Source organism: Lepus europaeus, chromosome 18, assembly GCF_033115175.1.
Source record: "Lepus europaeus isolate LE1 chromosome 18, mLepTim1.pri, whole genome shotgun sequence".
Classification (NCBI taxonomy): Eukaryota; Metazoa; Chordata; class Mammalia; order Lagomorpha; family Leporidae; genus Lepus; species Lepus europaeus.
In genome coordinates this window covers 10,606,418-10,626,118 of record NC_084844.1, presented here as the reverse complement: position 1 = coordinate 10,626,118, position 19,701 = coordinate 10,606,418, and the positions used below count along the sequence as shown (strand labels likewise).

General features: G+C 34.9%; 1 protein-coding gene across 2 annotated transcripts in view; it reads right to left on the bottom strand.

Moving 5' to 3' along the window:
* Positions 1-19,701, bottom strand: part of ABCA5 (ATP binding cassette subfamily A member 5) — a 92,562-nt gene that overhangs the window by 10,810 nt on the left and 62,051 nt on the right. For both annotated transcript variants that reach the window (XM_062216105.1, XM_062216106.1), the window contains 12 exons: positions 15,823-15,936; positions 12,279-12,449; positions 10,890-11,003; positions 10,372-10,506; positions 9,174-9,248; positions 8,703-8,794; positions 6,118-6,244; positions 5,786-5,903; positions 5,599-5,690; positions 4,308-4,483; positions 3,834-3,909; positions 3,614-3,708 (listed from right to left, as the gene is read on the bottom strand). In XM_062216105.1, the coding sequence (XP_062072089.1) occupies positions 3,614-3,708; positions 3,834-3,909; positions 4,308-4,483; positions 5,599-5,690; positions 5,786-5,903; positions 6,118-6,244; positions 8,703-8,794; positions 9,174-9,248; positions 10,372-10,506; positions 10,890-11,003; positions 12,279-12,449; positions 15,823-15,936 (1,385 nt within the window). The remainder of the gene's footprint in view (positions 1-3,613; positions 3,709-3,833; positions 3,910-4,307; positions 4,484-5,598; positions 5,691-5,785; positions 5,904-6,117; positions 6,245-8,702; positions 8,795-9,173; positions 9,249-10,371; positions 10,507-10,889; positions 11,004-12,278; positions 12,450-15,822; positions 15,937-19,701) is intronic.

Below are 19,701 nucleotides of genomic sequence, written 5' to 3'. Positions count from 1 at the left end.
AACCAAAGCCAGGAGCTTCTTCCGGGTCTCCCATGTGGGTTCAGGGGCCCAAGGACTTGGGCCATCCTCTGCTGCTTTCCTCAGGTGTATTAGTAGGGAGCTGGATTAGAAGTGAAGCAGCAGGGACTCGAACTGGTACCCACAGAGGATGCTAGTGCTGCAGGCTGAGGTTTTAACCTGCTGTGCACAGTACCAGCCTTGACACACGGGCCACACAACAGACTAATATAATGATATTCTTTGTCTCCCTCCTTTCCTCTCTCCATTTCGTTTTTGTATTTTTGAGATGACATAGTTTTCATTTACATTACATTCAAGGGCTTAATGCTCCACCAAATAAAAACTTCAACCAATAAAAAGCAAAAATACTCTGGTTTACAATTCCTGGAGCAAGGACAGTCTCTTCAACAAATGGTGCTGGGAAAACTGGATTTCCACATGCAGAAGTATGAACCAAGACCCCTACCTTACACCTTACACCTTACACCTTACACAAAAATCCACTCAACATGGATTAAAGATCTAAATCTACAACCCAACACCATCAAATTATTAGAGAACATCAGAGAAACCCTGCAAGATATTGGCACAGGCAAAGAATTCTTGGAAAAGACCCCAGAGGCACAGGCAGCCAAAGCCAGAATTAACAAATGGGATTACATCAAATTGAGAAGTTTCTGTTCTGCAAAAGAAACAGGAAAGTGAAGAGGCAACCAACAGGAGAAATTCTTTGCAAACTCCACAACTGATAAAAAGATTAATAACCAGAATCTACAAAGAAATCAAGAATCTCCACAAAAACAAAAAAAAAAGCCAGTTAAGTGATGGGCCAAGGACTTAGACATTTTTCAAAAGACGAAATTCAAATGGCCAACAGACATATGAAAAAATGTTCAGGATCACTAGCTGTCAGGGAAACACAAATCAAAACCACAATGAGGTTTCACCTCACCCCAGTCAGAATGGCTTTCATACAGAAATCAACAAACAACAAATGCTGGCGAGGATGTGGGGAAAAGGGCACACTAATCCACTGTTGGTGGGAATGCAAATTGATAAAGTCAATATAGAAGACAGTTTGGAGATACCTCAGAAATCTGAATATAGCCATATCATTGACCCAGCCATCCCACTCCTTGGAATTTACCCAAAGGTAATTAAATCAACAAATAAAAGAGCTATTTGCACCTCCATGTTTATTTTGCCTCAATTCACAATAGCTAAGACATGGAATCAGCCTAAATGCCCATCAACAGAAGACTGGATAAAGAAATTATGGGATATGTACTCTATGGAATACTACACAGCGGTTAAAAAAAAATGAAATCCGGCCATTTGCAACAAAATGGAGGAATCTGGAAAACATCATCGTGAGTGAAATAAGCCAGTTCCAAAGGGACAAACATCATATGTTCTCCCTGATCTGTGACAACTAACTGAGCACCTAAAAGGAAACCTGCTGAAGTGAAATGGACACTATGAGAAGCAATGACTTGATCAGCCCTTGTCCTGACATGTCAAGGAACAGCTTACTATTTTATTCTTTTTAATATTTTCTTTTTCTACTTAATACCATTGGTTGAACTCTTTACTTAACACAGAATTATTCATAGGTATTTAAATCCAATTGAAAATTGATCCCTATTAAATATAAGAGTAGGAATAAGAGAGGGAGGAGATGTACAGTTTGGCATCCGTTCCCACAGACTTACCCCTAAGGGTAAAGCTAAAAATTTGCCATAAGACTCCAAATTCCATTAGGTTGGCAGGTACTAACGCCATCTTACATGTTAAAGTGATCATATGCATATTAAGTGTGTAACTGATCATATAGATAGGATTAATTGCCAAAGGGATCACATAAATAAGTGTCTGGTAATAACAATAGATAGAATTAAAAAGGAGAGAATGATCCAACATGGGAAGCAGGCCACACAACAGACTCATAGAATGACAAATGCCCTAAATAGCACTCTGACCTCAGAATCAGCTCTTAAGGCATTTGGATCTGGCTGAAAAACCCATGAGAGCATTTCAGGCATGGAAAGTCAAGACACTGGGGCAACATATGATCTACACAAAGGATCTCCGTGAGTGAGACCCCAGTGGAAAGAACGGGCCATCAAAGGAGGAGGCACTTTTCTCTGAAGCTAGGAGAGAACTTCCACTTTGCTTATGGCCCTGTATAAATACTGACGGAGTTTGTGGACTCAAAAGGCTTCCATAGCATTGGCAGCTCATGACAAGAGCCTCAGGTGATCACTGACGTCATAAATAAGAGGGTCAATTGTTCAATCAACAACAGGAATCACTGTGCACTTATCCACATGTAGGACCTCTGTCCTTAATGAGTTGTACTTTGAGAATTAACGGTAAAACTTGTCTTTAAACAGTACTTTATACTTTGTGTGTCTATGTGGGTGTAAACTGTTAAAATCTTTACTTAGTAAAGAGTTGATCTTATGTATATAAAGATAATTAAAAATGAATTTTAATGAAGGATGGGATAGTAGAGGGGATAAAAGGTAGGACAGGAGTTGGGGTAGGAAGGTGGGTATGGGAGGAAGAACTGATATATTCCAAAAGTTGTACCTATGAAATTTATATTTATTAAATAAGCTTTCTTAAAAAAAAAGATTGACAAAACTATATTTACAGTAATACTTATACAAATAAGCATTGCTTTCTTTTTACTTTTTTTCTGTTTTTTAATTTTAGCTCCCACATATAAGGGAGAACATGTGATATTTGTCTTTCTGTGTCCAGCTTATTTCACTCTGTCTTGCCTGTGGTTGCCTTGGCAGGAACAGATCAAAGGATTTCACTGGACTTATATGACCTGAAGGATGGATGTCCCCACCCCTCAGAGAAAACCTAGAAGACAGGATTTCAGATGTTTTTACCATATAGAAATATTACAAGTTTGAAGATACAGAGATATTTTCCCTGTTTGGACACTACATGATATATATATGTACTGAAACATCACATGATACTCTGTAAATAATTATAATATTTACATGCCCATCAAATTAATTTAATTAAAATATTTTTAAATTAAAAATAACCATAGAATCATAAGGAAAGCTTAATATTCATATAAAGCAAACCTTATATTTGACAGACCTAGAAATTGAAGTTCAAAGAATTGTTTAATTATTTCATACCTTGAATTATTAGAAAGAGTTCCAAGATAAATTCAAAGCAATATTGTTATGGGAAACATAAAACATATGTTAAATGACTACAAAGAAAACTTTTAAAAACTATTCAGGAAGCAGAATTCTTTATTTTAGTAATAGCCATACATTTACTTCCATTCTGAAATATACTCATAGAAAATATTATAAACATTTCATGAAAATATAAATTTTAAAGAAATATCTAGAAATTAAATATCTAATATTTAATTATTGTATCATTTACTAGGATTCTAAATCAAGATGTGCATATAACTAATATAAAACTATAAATAAAAGAAATATTCCTTTATTCTATGCTTTAAATATTAATATTTAATTAATAATATTTAATAATAGTAATGTTTAATAATAAATAATGCTTTTTTCTACATTATGATATATGTCACAAATTTATTCAGTATCACACTTACCACATGTGCTGTTTGGCTTTAGGATCCATACCTGTAGATGGTTCATCTAGCAAAGTAATCTGAGGATTTCCCAGCATACTTAGAGCAAAGCACAACTAGATGGAAAAAAAAAGAATGGCGGTGGACTAAAATAATTCAGTATATAGAATCCTATCAAGTTAGTAAAAAGTATTAAATTATCAGTAATATATAGATGTACTTGTTGCATAACAAAAAGTACCTTTCGCTTAATTCCTGCGGGTAGTTTCTTAATAGTTTTCTGAAGATGTTCTTTTAAATCAAGTGCATTTGTTATTCTGCAAAATTGACAGCACAAAATTAGTGTACCATTCTAAATATATATATATACTACGTATAATCACTGACATCTTTTTCTCTAGAACAGTTACTAAGTTAACTTACTATAATTAGACAAGAAAAATCACCAATTTAAATTATTTTAAACAAATTAAGCTCTTCATAAAATGATTTACTTCAAGTTTCATACATTTAATGGTATATCCTTAACAATTATAAATGGAAAAATGCCTTTCAGTTGCATAGCTGTTACAATTTTGTAAAGAATATTTGTAAAAGTAATGGCTGTTTTCTATGGAAATCATGAGCTACAGAAATGCTTGTTATGAAAATTTTAATATATGAGCTATAAAACTTCCTCCAGGTAATAAAATAGATCTGAAGAAAATTATATTACCGGCTTATGACTTCTTTCATGTCACTTGAACTCATTCCTTTCACAGCTCCATAAATTTCAAAATGTTCTTGCAATGTAATATCTGGCCACAGTGGGTTTATCTGAGGACAGTAACCCATACACTTAATGGAATCATCATCTTCAGTTGCATCTGAAGAATACTCTCCTAGAAATACCTATAAAGATACAAGCCAATTTTCAGTTAAGTATTTTCACTTGATTTACATTATGAAGAGGCAAGTGGATTAATTCAAATCCCTTCCTATCGCCTGTGTAGTGTCATGTCAGGTTTTAATCCTTTGTGATGATGGAAGGACATAGCTAAGTCACAGTTCAGTGACACAGCTAGAAAGGTTGATTTTAATGTAGCATTGGATAGGAAAGAAAAATACAACTTTCACTAAAAAATTTCACTAGAAAATTGCCTCACTGTACAATGATCTTTGAAACTAGGAATAAGTGAATTTAGTGACTTGAATTTCTAGGACATAAGATACAGCCAATATAGGAAATGGCTCAGGCGAAAAAACAAAGAATGCCTGGCATATTCCAGAAAAGCAGTAAGTCAGTGTGCCTGGTTTTGAAGTTAGTAAGGCAAAAGAAACAGGAAATGCAGACAGGTAAGTATTGTGAAGTTTCTTCAAAGCAGGGAGTGATACACATATAATCAAAGATAAGCTGATAGCAGGATCAAGACTAGCTCCCATATCTCCTGAAGTTAACACAACTGTTTTCCATTAAGTTGGTACACAAATTACCTATGCACGTAATAATTACAAAAGCAGAAATATCATACACATACATATCTGCATGTGTGCATGAAAATCTCACCATGAATATTATTATAATACAGAAAATCTGAGCATCAAAATCCTAATTTAGCATTAATTTATCTAAATTAAAAATGTAAATCTGGAGACATTGCTGTGGCGTAGCAGGTAAAGCCATAGCCTGCAGTGCCGGCATCCCATATGGGCGCTGGTTCAAGTCCTGGCTGCTCCACTTCTGATCCAGCTCTCTGCTAAGGCCTGGGAAAGCAGTGGAAGATGGTCCAAGTGCTTGGGCCCCTGCACTCACAAGGGAGACCAGAAGAAGCTCCTGGCTCCTGGATTTAGATCGCCACAGCTCTGGCTGTTGAATTGGGAAGTGAACCAGCGAATGGAGGACCTCTCTCTCTCTGCCTCTCCTTTTCTCTCTGTGTAACTCTGACTTTCAAGTAAAAATAAATAAATCTTTTTTAAAAAAAAATGTGAATCATATTCAATAAATCCCATACCCTTGTATGACATACCTGGCCTGAAGTTGCTTCAATATCACCAACCAGAATATTAATAACTGTACTTTTGCCTGCACCATTTGGACCCAGCAGTCCCAAAATCTCTCCTAAAGGAATTGAAAGAAATAATTATAATAAAAATAAATACAAAAACTATTCTTCTGGAAAACTATTTAAGAAAAAAATAATTAAACGACAACACCTTTTTTCACAGAGAAAGAGATGTATTTAGTTGCCACTTTCTTAATCTTTCTTGAATGAAGAAAATCTTTCTTGTCTTCATACTCTTTATGTAAACTGCTGACCATAATGGCTGGTTTCTAATTAGGGAAAAAAGATACCTGTCATTTCATGACAAGCTGTTCTTCATATTCACATCACCAGAATACATTTATTAATAACATGATAATTATACAAATGCATTTTCATTGTGACTGAAATGATGGAATATCCCAAGGTAGACAAAATATTTTTGCAAGAGAGATTTTTTCAGATTTATCTGTGCAAAGGAAAATATTTTAAATTTTTAATTACCTCCTCACAACACTGACAACTCATCAGTTCTTTGACTTTTAATCTTTCAGCTTTGACATCTTCATCTTCATCCTCATTGTTTGGTGGTTCTGGAAACTTCTTGGTTTTTGACTTTGTTGAAAGGTTTCTAAACATATGAGGACAGATTTTCAAATAATTAAAATTATAAGAAATGTAGACATTACAAAGAGGAAAATTAGAGAAATATACTAACATCAGATCTAGGGTTATCTCTGAAAAGCAGAATTACAATTGATATTCTTCACTGAAAAATAGCATTTAAATGATATCATCTAACTTCATTTATTCAACAATATCATTTATGACTAGTATGTGTCAGATATAATTCCACAGAAAGATAAAAGGAAGAAAAATATGGACTCTAAAAGAATTTACAGCTTTGGGTATTAATGGAACTGCTTGGAAGCAGTAGATATAGGGGGCAGAAGTCAGAATACATAGGAATACAATTTTTAAGGATAGGCAGAGGAAGAAGGAAATTTTGAATAGGAAGAAAAGTAAAGAGGCAAATAGGAGATGACATTATAGAAAACAAAGGTACAAAAAGACAAGTATAAGGAGAGTAAGTCAATCATGTTAAAGATTACAATTAGTTAAAGGGTCTAGTAGACAAAGACAAAATGAAAGACAAACAACAATATTTAAAACGTGTGAAGGCTTTTAATAGACATTTCTCAAAAGTAGATCTAAAAACAGCTAATGAGGGGACTGGTGCTGTGGTGTAGTAGTTTAGGTCTCCACCTGCAGCACTGGCATCCCATATGGGTACTGGTTTTAGTCCCGGCTGCTCCTCTTCTGATCAGCTCTTTGCTAATGGCCTGGGAAAGCAGAGGATGATGGCCCAAGTGCTTGGGCCCTTGCACCCACATGGGCGACCTGGAAGAAGCTCCTGGCTCCTGGCTTCGGATCGGCCCAGGTCTGGCCCTTGCGGCCATTTGGGGAGCGAACCAGCAGATGGAAGATCTGTCTGAAACTCTGCTCTCGAAAAACAAAACCAAAAAAACAAAAAAAAAAAATGTACAACGAGCACATGAAAAGGTGCTCAACATCATGAATCATCGGGGAAATACAAATTAAAATCACAATAGTATACGACTACACATATACTACAATGGCTAAAATAAAATGACAAGCAATGACGAGGTTGTGGAGAAAACAGAATTCTCAGACATTCCTAAGTGGAAGTAAAATGGTTCTACCATTTTAGAAAGTAGATTGGCAGTTCCACAAAAGGTTAAACACAGAGCTCTGATCTATAAATCCTATTCTAGGAATCCACTGATGAGAAATGAAAAACACATGTCCACAGAAAGACATCTACACAATGTTCTCAGAAACAGTATTCATAAAAGCCAAAAAAACCAAACTCACTGACAAAAACATAAGCGTGGTACAGATATTTAACAATGCAATATTAACACTAAAACACCCTCACAGGTAATGAAGCACTGCTACATGATGCAACATAATGAGCCTTTCAAACATTATAATAAGTGTAAAACTGTATACTAGATACTAATTATATTGGCCAAATTCTAATAATTGTATAGTGTTTTCTAATGAATATGATTTTCTGACATTAAAATAATGTTCCAATAATGATGAAAAGTAAGTATTTCTGAAGTATGTAAGAAAGCCATTGGTCTTTTTTGGCTTAATTTTTTCAGAACATGTTTCTTTTCTTTAAACTATTTTTAAAATGTAGCATATGAATATTTAAAGCACTTAATGTGCAGTAAGCACAATGGGAAGTATCTAAATCTATATATAGTATATATATTCATTGAATACATTAACTTTGCGAAAATACATTTTAAGACAAAAAAAAGTACACTGAGTAAAAGAATTCAGACAAAAAAAGGCAACATATTGTATAATTCCAATTATAATAACTGTTCAGAATAGACATATCTGACAAATACAGAAGGTAGGTTAGAGGTTACCTAGTGCTTGAAGCATGGAAAGTGAGATAGGAGAATCTGACTATTAACAGAAGAAAATTCTATTTCTGGAGTACTGGAAATGTTCTAAAACTGTCATGGGGGGGCTGGCACTGTGACATAGCGCGTAAAGCCGCTGCCTGCAGTGCTGGCATCCCATATGGCCTCCGGTTCAAATCCCGGCTGCTCTACTTCCCATCCAGCTCTCTGCTAAGGTCTGGGAAAGCAGTAAAAGATGGCCCAAGTTCTTGAGCCCCTGCATCGCATGGGAGACCCAGAAGAAGCTCCTGGCTCCTGGCTGCAGATTAGCTCAGCTCCGGCCGCTGTGGTCATTTGGGGAATGAACTAGCAGATGGAAGACTTCTCTCTCTCTCTCTCTCTCTCTCTCTCTCTCTCTCTCTCTCTGCCTCTCTCCTTCTCTCTCAGTGTAACTCTTTTAAATAAATAAATCTTTAAAAAAAAAAAAAACTGTTCTTTCTTTCTCTCTCTCTCTGCCTCTCCTTCTCTCTCCATGTAACTCTTTCAAATAAGTAAATAAATCTTTAAAAAAAAAAAAACTGTTACAGTGATCGTTATATAATTCTGTAAATATGCTAAAACATTAAAATTTTTAAAAGAGCTTACCTGAAAAATGGGTCCTTTCTTATTGTTCTGCCTCCATATTTTTTCTCATAGTATTGTAAGAGGAAAATCCATAGAACACACTGCAGGTAAGGCTAAAAGAACAGATTACAGCTCAACACTGAATCATCATTTTTTACCTTTGCCAGCAGAATCAAGACCACATACATTAGCCTCCTTACCCTCTCCAAAAGCATAATCACAATGCTTTTATGCTTGTGTAGTAAAGATAATTTAAAAAAATTTTAATATAAAGCTAGCTAGAATTATTTTTAGTAAAATAACTTTTAACATATTTTTCTTCCTCTGAAAACTTCGCATGTTGCTTATGCAGCCACCCAGCATTAATACACTTGACTTTTTATGCAGCTTCTTTTTATGCAGCAGGATAAAAACTAAAGAGTTAAAACCATACAACTAAATATTCTAAAAGTAACATGCTAACACAAAAAAGAACTTTTTGTCATTTCTTACCAATATAACAGCCACCAAAAGCCTATCCCATGGATTGTAGGCATCCTCATTTTTTGGTACATTCTTCCAAGAAACCTGAGACAAAAATCCATTTCAGTGTATATGCTGTGATATGTTGAAATATTTGGATTAAAATGGAAAAATACATGTTTTGTTCAGCAAACATCTATATAAGTAAGTTAGCGATTCACATTAATTAAACTATGTTTTATATCTGAATTAAAATCTCCCCTGCCTCCAAATATTTCTGTAAGAATTGCTGTAGATTATTAAACAAAAGCAAAAACTTAACAAAGGTAAGGGTGGGGTAGTTAGAGAATAGAATTAATCAATATTTAGTAATTCCAAATCAATAATTCAAAATTTATTTTTCCCTAATAACACAGAAATTTATTTCAAGTATCCAGTCTTAGTAAAACTACTATGTTTTTCTTTGTTTTTCCTTGTAAAAAGTTCTTACACTTTTAGGCCGGCACCGCGGCTCACTAGGCTAATCCTCTGCCTTGCGGCGCCGACACACCGGGTTCTAGTCCCGGTCGGGGCACCGGTCCTGTCCCGGTTGCCCCTCTTCCAGGCCAGCTCTCTGCTATGGCCAGGGAGTGCAGTGGAGGATGGCCCAAGTGCTTGGGCCCTGCACCCCATGGGAGACCAGGAGAAGCACCTGGCTCCTGCCATCGGATCAGCACGGTGCGCCAGCCGCAGCGCGCCAACCGCGGCAGCCATTGGAGGGTGAACCAACGGCAAAAGGAAGACCTTTCTCTCTGTCTCTCTCTCTCTCTCACTGTCCACTCTGCCTGTCAAAAATAAATAAATAAATAAATAAAATAAAAATAAAAAAATAAAATTCTTACACTTCATTTTGTCTCATCTCTTTATAGTGTAATACATTTCTTAATACCTGAAAAACTCTTAGAAACAAATGACTGAAACCAAATTCTAATTATACTCATTTTGAGCATCAAAAGCATGTAATATACATAGGCTTTTTACCAAGAACATAGTAATACACATAGAATTTAAAGTTTAAACATATGCTAGAAAAGTACCAAGGTAATTTAAATTGCTGGATTAATAAGACTTACCCAAGTAGTAGCAATTAACTTGATGCATTTTTTTTTTCAGCTCCAGAACTAAGACATCAAAGGTTAGGCAGTATTTGTTTATACTTTTAAAACATTAAAATACCAAACAGACCTACCTTTATGAAAGAAATCAGGCAACCTAGCAGTGGATAGATTGGAATGGCTATGCAAAAGGCATAATGAAAAATAGCTGTAACTGTGTATCCCATAAAGAAAGTTATTTCAGTGATTGCAATACAAGCCAATGCTGTCTAAAGAAAAAAAATGAGAAAACAAGTGACAAAGTTTGTACAAATTTCATACAATCTTATTTGTAAATTGGTGCTTCAGAATTAACTACATTTTTAATCCTTTAAACAAAACATGGGAACAGAGACAATACTTAGCTGGGAACTGTAAGTATGCTGATACCAGTTGTTTGTAGCTGGTATCCTTATGAATGCCAGTTGTTAAATGCTTCTAATATCATTCCTTCAAGGAAGAGATGACACAAGAAAAGCATGTCTGCAAAAACATACTACCAGTTTTCTATCTAAATTCTATATTGACAAAAGACATGTAATATTTTTGAGTATTATTATGAAAGAGTTCATGAATTAAATAAACTTATGAAAAACTGAAATATATGACTTACCACAGAATAGATAAATGACCAAAATTCTTTAGTATTTATAATTTTCTTAAAGGTGAAAGAAGCAGTGTAAGTGAACAGAATAACTGATGGAACATAACCAATCAGGCAAAAAACCTGTAAATCAGAAATGTTTATTATTATGCAAAAGTGAGTAGACAGCAATATATATGATATAAAATCCCAGTTATCTTAAAATGTTAAGGAATTTGATTTGATTCTGCAAAATTGTTCTAAAAACTGAAACTGTGATTACTCAAGGGAATATTATCCATATGTCTAATAATCAATAAAAACCACACTTTTAATTTATTGTTAATACAGTCTTGAATAAGTCATTTAAACTTAATACTATTTATATTATAAAATGTTTTATTTTGTTGTAAAAACAAGTATATCTGATTAATAATATCTGGTTAATATCAATTTATTAGCTACTATTTTAATACATAGCATTGAATATATTTTTACAAAGTTTAAAGACATTTGCTATTTCTACAATGTTTATTTATTTTCAAGTATGCAAAAGGAAGAGTGACAGAGATCGGGGTGGGGGGGGGGAGACATAGAGACACAAAAGGAGCAATCTTTCATCCACTGGGTTATTCCCCAAATGCTTGCAACACCTAGGGCAAGACCAGCAAGAAGTTAAGAGCTAGGAACTCAGCCTGGGTCTCCCATGTGGGTGGCTAGGACCCTAGCACATGAGCCATCACCCGGTTCCAGGGTGCATTAGCAGAAAGCCAGATCAAAGAAAGCACAGTGGGGACCCAAATCAGCACTCCAACATGGGATGCAGGCATTCCAAGTGGTAGTTTAACACACTGTGCAACGAGGCTATCCAAACATTTGTTATTTTATATAGAAGAAATTAATGCATAAGGTCAGTAGAACCTTGGAAAAACTAATATTTAATTTTAACACTAACAACATCTATCTCTGTTTTTTACTCATAAAAATTATTCAATGAAAGGGTCTATTATAAGTAATTTATATGTGTAAAAGAATATGAACCAGATGCTTCCTTAATATTTTAAGCCATATTTTAGGTTATGGAATAAAAGAACTACCTCCTCGTGAAAATATGTCCAGGCATAGAAATAGTCATGACTTTTAAGAAAGGAAAATATTTATTTATTCCAGAGTACACAATAGGTCATCTACATGAAAGATAACCTCAATATCATTCTTAAATGCTGTTAGTTATTGCTTTGTAATAAATTGCTCATAATCACATAAACTGAATTGATTAAATGTATTCTACACAATAATTAAATCGACTTTGGTTCTATATTCTTTAAAAAACAAAATAGCCAAATTATCCAACTAGCCAACTGATATGTTTATAAACATTTTACCTATAAATAGGCAAGTAAACTGTTGTTAACTTACCACAGCAAGGAACTTTACAGCATAAAAATATAATCCATAATGAAATGCAAATAAGCTTCCTAACGTCAAAGTAAGAACAACAAAAAATAAGGGTATATCAATAATAGCTTGTCCAATCCAATATGCAGATGGCAAAAGACCTGAAAGTTTAAGTTGAGTATAAGCTTTGATCTAAAAAAAAGAAGGAAAAATATTTAGATTATAATTTTAGATACTTTATGAAACAAAAAATGAGTAAATCAATGTAGAACTCTTAATTGTATGTCGACTAGGCAAAAAAGGTTATATTTTAGGCCTATAGTTAATAAAAGTCATCCTCACACTAAATATAGATTCTCTTAGCCCTTAATTTTTTTTTTTTTTTAATTTTTGACAGGCAGAGTGGACAGTGAGAGAGAGAGAGAGACAGAGAGAAAGGTCTTCCTTTTGCCGTTGGTTCACCCTCCAATGGCCGCCGCGGTAGCGCGCTGCGACTGGCACACCACGCTGATCTGATGGCAGGAGCCAGGTGCTTCTCCTGGTCTCCCATGGGGTGCAGGGCCCAAGGACTTGAGCCATCCTCCACTGCACTCCCTGGCCATAGCAGAGAGCTGGCCTGGAAGAGGGGCAACCGGGACAGGACCGGTGCCCCAACAGGGACTAGAACCTGGTGTGTCGGCGCCGCAAGGCGGAGGATTAGCCTATTGAGCCGCGGCGCCGGCATTGATTATTTCTAAAATATAACATTTTCAACGAAATTTTTAAGAATCAAAATACAGTAGTACTGCTAATAAGCATAAAACTAGAATAAAGTCATGGGGTTATTGATGCACAAAGTAGTCAAAACACAGCAGCTTTTGAAAGTATGTGGAAATGTTTGTAGGTAAAAAGATGTAAGCAGAAAATTCTCATTTTTTTAAAATTAACCTTTCACAATAACATGAATAAACTTCCAGGATCCTTCTAATTTACACAGGGCATTCAGCTTAATTGTGAAACTATATATACAAACAATGCATGTGAAAGCCTTTTAGGTATGCTGACACAGTACATAAATAAAGGTGCTATTTCTTTTTTTTTTTTTTTAAGATAAGGTGCTATTTCTACCACAAGTAAATAGTATTGCCATGTATCTCAGCATCAAACTTAAATGATCATGGCTTCCTTGTCTTGTGCTCTCATTATTTAATTTAAAACTTTACACACCCTTCACAAATCTCAATACCTAACAATGTTATTCAGTTGATTTTTGTCATACTTTAATAATTACAGGTATAATACAAAAAAACTGGCGATAGGGTAAGATAAAGGAGGCATGAAATATAAAGATTAGCTAAGAATAGAAATGAAAGAAAATGGACAAGTTTTGTGGTCAATGAATTATAAGAATATCAGAAATGTAAATTCTAAAAGAAATATAAAAACACAAACCAGGTCAAATACAATTATTTAAAATAATCCAAGCTTTTGTCATGATACATTGCTGGTGGAAATGTCAATATTCTATTTATTCTGGGAATAACTGTCAACTTCTCGTAACACTAAACACGCAACCACCTTAAGACCCAGAAACTGCGTCCTTGGGCATTTAGCCCAAGATAAATGAAAACTTATTTTCATTCAAAAACTTAAATATAAATGTTCATTGAAACTTTATTCATAATAGAGCTGGAAACAATACAGATGTTCTTCAACAGGCAAATGGTTACTGTGGTACAGCCATACCAAGGAATACTACTCAGCAATAAAAGAGAATGGACTACTAATACATACAAATTGGATGAATTTCCAGGGAGTTATTCTGAGTAAAAATGGTCAAGACCCAGAAAAAACATACTGTGATTCCACTTGTACATTCTTGAAATATCAAAATCACAGGAATCAGAATTTATTAGTTACTACCAGAAGCCAGGATGAGCATAGGGGAGAGTGGGGTGTCTAGCAAAGGGCTACAAGAGGGATTTTTGTGGTGGTGGAATTGTTCAGTATCTTGATTGTATCAACGTTAATATCTTTACGACACTGTAATATTTTGCAGGAAGTTATCACTGGGATAAAATAGTAAAGAGTACACAGGATCTCTGTGTCATTTCTTAAAACTGAACATCAATCCCCAATTATCTCAAAATAAAAGGTTAATTTTAAAATATTTAAGGGGCAGGCACTGTGGCCTAGAGGATAATCTGTACCAGTTCATGTCCTGGCTGCTCCACTTCCAATCCAGCTCCTTGCTAATGGCCTGGGCAAAGCAGCAGAAGATGGTCCAAATGTTTGGGCCCCCCTGGCACACACATGGGAGATCTGGAAGAAGCTCCTGGCTCCTGGCTCCTGGTTTTGGCCTGGCCTACCCCTGGCTGTTGCAGCCATCTGGGGAGTGAACTAGCAGATAGAGGATTCCTGTCTCTCTCCCTCTCCCTCTCTCTGTAACTGTAACTTTCAAAATAAATAAATAAATCTTTTCAAAAAATTTTAAATTTGAGTTTAAAAAAAGAATTAAACTCTCCTATAAGTCTTTAGCTTTGGGTGGGTGATAGGGATATAGATTTTTATTTTCTTTAAACTTATCTATAATGATGTATATTTTCCTTATATTTTTCTACTATTTATAAACTACTATAATAAATATGTATAAAGGTACTTCAAAAATGAAATGAAAAGATAATGTGCTGTTTTCATGAACTTTCTGAAGACGATTCACGTATTCATAACAAAGGTTAAACATTATTTTAAGTGTTTTGTGAGACTCATGCTAAGCAAGTTTAACAAAAAATATTTATAAAAATTGGAATTTGTTTTTATTAGTACTTAATACAGTTAAAAAATATGAGCCTAGAGTCATTATTCACCATGCTTATAAATTAATTTAGAGAAATGTGATTCTACTGAATAAAGATAACAGATGAAGAGGATAAGATTTTTTGATTAGAGGGTTAAGATAAAACTTTAGCAGGGTGGAAGAGTGGAAGGAGTTCAACAGCCAAAAGACTCCAAGGTCACTGTTCCTAGAGCACAGCAAAAGAGAAATGTACAAAAAAGTGAAGCAATAGCAAAGACTCAGTATACTTAGCAAGTTTTTCTAGGACCTAGTGATGATAATCATTTTCACCCCAATTTTTAAATTTAACAAAAATGAAGCTCTTTATATATTCAACATTCTCTATAAAAGATTAAAAGAGAGAGGCAAGTTAGTGTGTCAAATTAGCACATAAAGAGGGTAGTCAGCCAGATCCTGGATCTGCCATTCAAAGAAACTGAGTCTACCATGGCAAATTTATATGAAAACTCTCATCTTCAGTTTTCTGATCCATAAAACAGGTAACATAAAACTTAAATCACAATGCTGTAAGAACTAGAGTATGTAATTTTTAAAGCACAAAAGAACTAAGTATTAAATGTTAATTATCACTATTATTACAATTATAATAAATAAATGTATTTCTATTCCATTTACTTACTCCTGAAATAAAAATCATATTTTAAGATTTGGAATCATGCAAATAGGTTATTTTTAAATATTTCCTAATAGCAAACCACACTGCACTTTTTAAACTGAATGATTCATTACCTTATGATTCTCTGCATTGTCCATTGCAAAATAAGGTGGCATTGCAGTAACAATGACTCCAAGCAAAGCTGCTTGAAAATACAGCTCAACTTTAAAAACTATATCAGTAATTTCCTGAAAGACAACCACAGAACAAGAAATGAAACTTGGAATCACTTTATATAACCTTGGTAAATCCTAAAATAATATTACAATTTTCTGAAGGAATACATTAGGAAAACTATCCTAGGCATTGTATATATATGAAAGAATGGGTGGTAGGTAACAGGCAGTGGTGAACTACAGTACCAACTCTGTACCTAATTACAGTTAAATGATTCTGAGCAAATAACTGTAGTTTCATTTTCTTATCTATAACAGAATAATCTGGCATGTAAACTAAACTTCAACATTTAAAAAAATATGGGTGCAAAGAAATTAGCATGATCGCCATTATCTCACACAGTGATAATGAGTATCAGATAATGATTTGGGGGGGTCCAGCATTGTGGCATTGCAGGTAAAACTGTCGCCTGCAATGCCCACATCCCATTGGGTGCTAGTTTGTTAACCCCTGCCCCACTTCCCATCCAGCTCCCTGCTAATGGCCTGGGATAAGCAGCAGAAGATGGCCCAAGTGTTTGGGCCCCTGCCACCCATGTGGAAGATCCCGATAATTTTTGACTTTGGCCTAGCCCAGCACTGGCTGTTGGGGCAACCTGAGGAGTGAACCAGTGGATGGAAGATCTCTCCTCTGTCTCTCCCTCTCTCTCTCTGTAATTAATTCAAATAAATCAATAAATCTTAAAAAAAATATTTTTGTTACTCCTCATTGGCTATGTGGAATCCAGCTAGAATCTTGGGCCTTCCTTTTTTCCACTGAGAAAAGCTATATTACAAGCTTAGTTTACAATGGAAACAAAAATAACTTCTCCCAAACTAATACTTAACAATATTAAGTCCTATAGGCCTCAATGCCCATAGCCAATCTAGAATCCATGTGCAGTCAACTAACTTTCTAAGACAATCTGCTGAACAGTAGGCACCCCAAATGGAGATTATCTAGGACTTAAGGACACAATCTTATCAGCCATCACAACAAGGCCATTATCCTACCCTTGTTCTGTAAAAAGTTATACCCATGAGGCAGTGAAGTTAGTCTGCACTGGGATAGAACTTTCATTGTGTTTAGCAGAAACTCTAGCTCTAACACACCCCTCCATTAGATGAAGTGGAAGCAGAATGCATCACTGTCACGGTACTCTGGACTTCTAAGTTTTCTTGCTTAGCAATAAAGTCAATTCCCTAATTCATTCCATATGGAATTATGCAGTTTGTTCCAATATCTTTGGTATATGTCTCACTGTCTATGGTACATAATAGAAGGTCCAGATATAGTCTATAAATATATAAAAGAAGTTGTAGAAGAAGTAAAGATTAAGGAAGCTATAGTTGCATTCAATCCACAGAATCTGATGAAGGAAACATTTAGAATATTAATAAGACTATACTCATATCTATGAATAGTAAGCTTTAAAAGTCATATTTCTTTCCCTCTGCAAAATAAATGCTATCGTTTTAACAGAAAATGTAAGTTATAAGATCTCTCATAATAGTTACAGATACACACATGTATAGTAACATCATAAAAATATGTGAAAATTATATTTCCACTGTATCTTTAAAATTTTATTAAAGAAAAACAATTATGACAAGATAACATTTGAAACATTTTAGTATATGCATTATTATTTTCTATAGGTTTTAAATATTTCACAATAAAAAAATCATATAGGATGACTTACAACTTCAAAGACCTTAGCATCACATATTTGGTAGTATCTCACAAATATTCCTAACCAGAAATCACTACAGATTCCTATATCCAAAACGTTTACTAAATATCAAGCAAATGCTATACGAAAAATCAATTCAGTAAGTTCAAAATTAAAATAAATATTTCTATTCCACAAAAAAAACAAAAATCTCTTCTCTGTATCATCAAATCTGGTGAACCATATTATTGTACATCACAGTACCTAAACTGCAAGAGATACATGACCCTTTCCTTCTCCTCACTTCACAAATGCAACAGTAATCAAGCTATTTTACTTAATTTTTAACATCCTTTTCTAATTGTTACTGTTGCTGTATTAACTCAGACATGTCATCTCTTCTCATTTGGACTATTAAAATAATCTCCAAAACAGAGAAAAATGGAATCTCCGATCTGATTTCTTGCTGTCCTCTCCTACACCCCAGCTCTCCCACAGAAATCCCTCTAAACTTGGTGAGAGCCATTTTTCAAGGTACAATCTTGATATTTTGTACCCATCTCCAAGTATAAGTGTAACAAGAATTTATCTTCAGTATGATTTCCATTTAAAGTAGGAGAAAGAATACAGCAAACTGAAAACATTTTGGTATAGATCACAAAGCCATGATCTTCTATGAAACTTTTTAATCTTTTGGGTGAGGAATCCTCTACCTCACTGAGTAGAGAAGCTATTACACATATGGCCATTTTTTTTCTTCCCTCATGTAACAGTAAAAGGTGTTTTGCTTCTATCCTCTCCAAAATTCATAGATCTAACTCTTTTGAACCTCCCTTTCTAGGTCGCATGAGCATGCAATTGAACAAAGGGAGAAATGGAAGAAACAAGAGAGAAGAAGCAAGAGTTTATAAATCTCTCCTTTAATGCTCTCTCACCTCTCTCAACCTTCATAGCCAAAATTGTTGAAGTTGAATATCTTTTCTCATCTTACAATTGTATCTCAACCACTATAATCTGGATACCATGCTAATCTCCCCACTGCTACAGCCAAGGACACTAACTATTTCCTTGTTGAGATAACTAATGGATATTTATCTGTCTTTATCTTACACCCACCTCATTTGAAACACACCATTTCATCTTTCCATACTAAGAATCTTGGTGAATAGTACTGGTAGTACAAACTACCCAGCTTCCAAGCCAAAATTATAGCTATCGTTCTCACCTGCCACACCTTAATAACCATCAAGTCTACCTTACAGTATTTCAACTTTATTTGTATCTGACCATAACCACTACGAACTAGTACCTTAATTAAAACAATCACTATCTCAAGTTACTTCAAAAGCCTGCTAAAAATCCTCCTCTTGTCTCTAGTCCTGCCCTCCACTATATTCTAAATGGTCAGGCCATCTTTTAAAGCATTAATCTACTGACCTCGCTTAGTAATTCCCATGATCTGTTCCAGAACAGAATGCAAACTCCAAACTCCTTCAGACAAAATTTTCTTAACCTGGGTCCTGCTGAGATTTTATGTTTCACGTCTGATCATTCTTTCTCTCTTGTATACTTCTTTCATTTCTGGGCTTTTATACTTGCTATTTCCTCTCTCTAGAAAAGCATTCCCACTTGAGCTTTCAGATATCATTTGCTCTTCAAATCGTCCCTAATTGCTTCCCAATCTGATCTGAGCTAATAACATTTACTTTGTACTGGATATTCTTCTAATTTGTTATCGTAATACCCACTACTTGTGATACTGTGAAGTTTATATTTAGCTCTGCCACTGGTTCTTGAGACAGAGTATCTAAACTGTTTGTAGACAGGGGTACTATGAGAATCTTTGCTTTTACAATTTAGTCTTAGCTAGTAGTTCCTGACACAGAGCTGGTAAGACCTTAATCATTTCCTGAGTGATAAGAGGATCTAAGATAGAGCTTCTAATTCCCCTGGAATCTTCTGGGTGACTAATGAGTCTTTTGTTCCAATAGGTGACTCTTTGCATGCTTCTGAATGAGCCTAAAAATGGGGGCTGACTGCCAGGGAACCAATCATTTTATTTGAATGCTGGAACTTGTGACAAAACTGCCATCACTGGGGAGAAGAGAAATGCTGAAGGATTAGT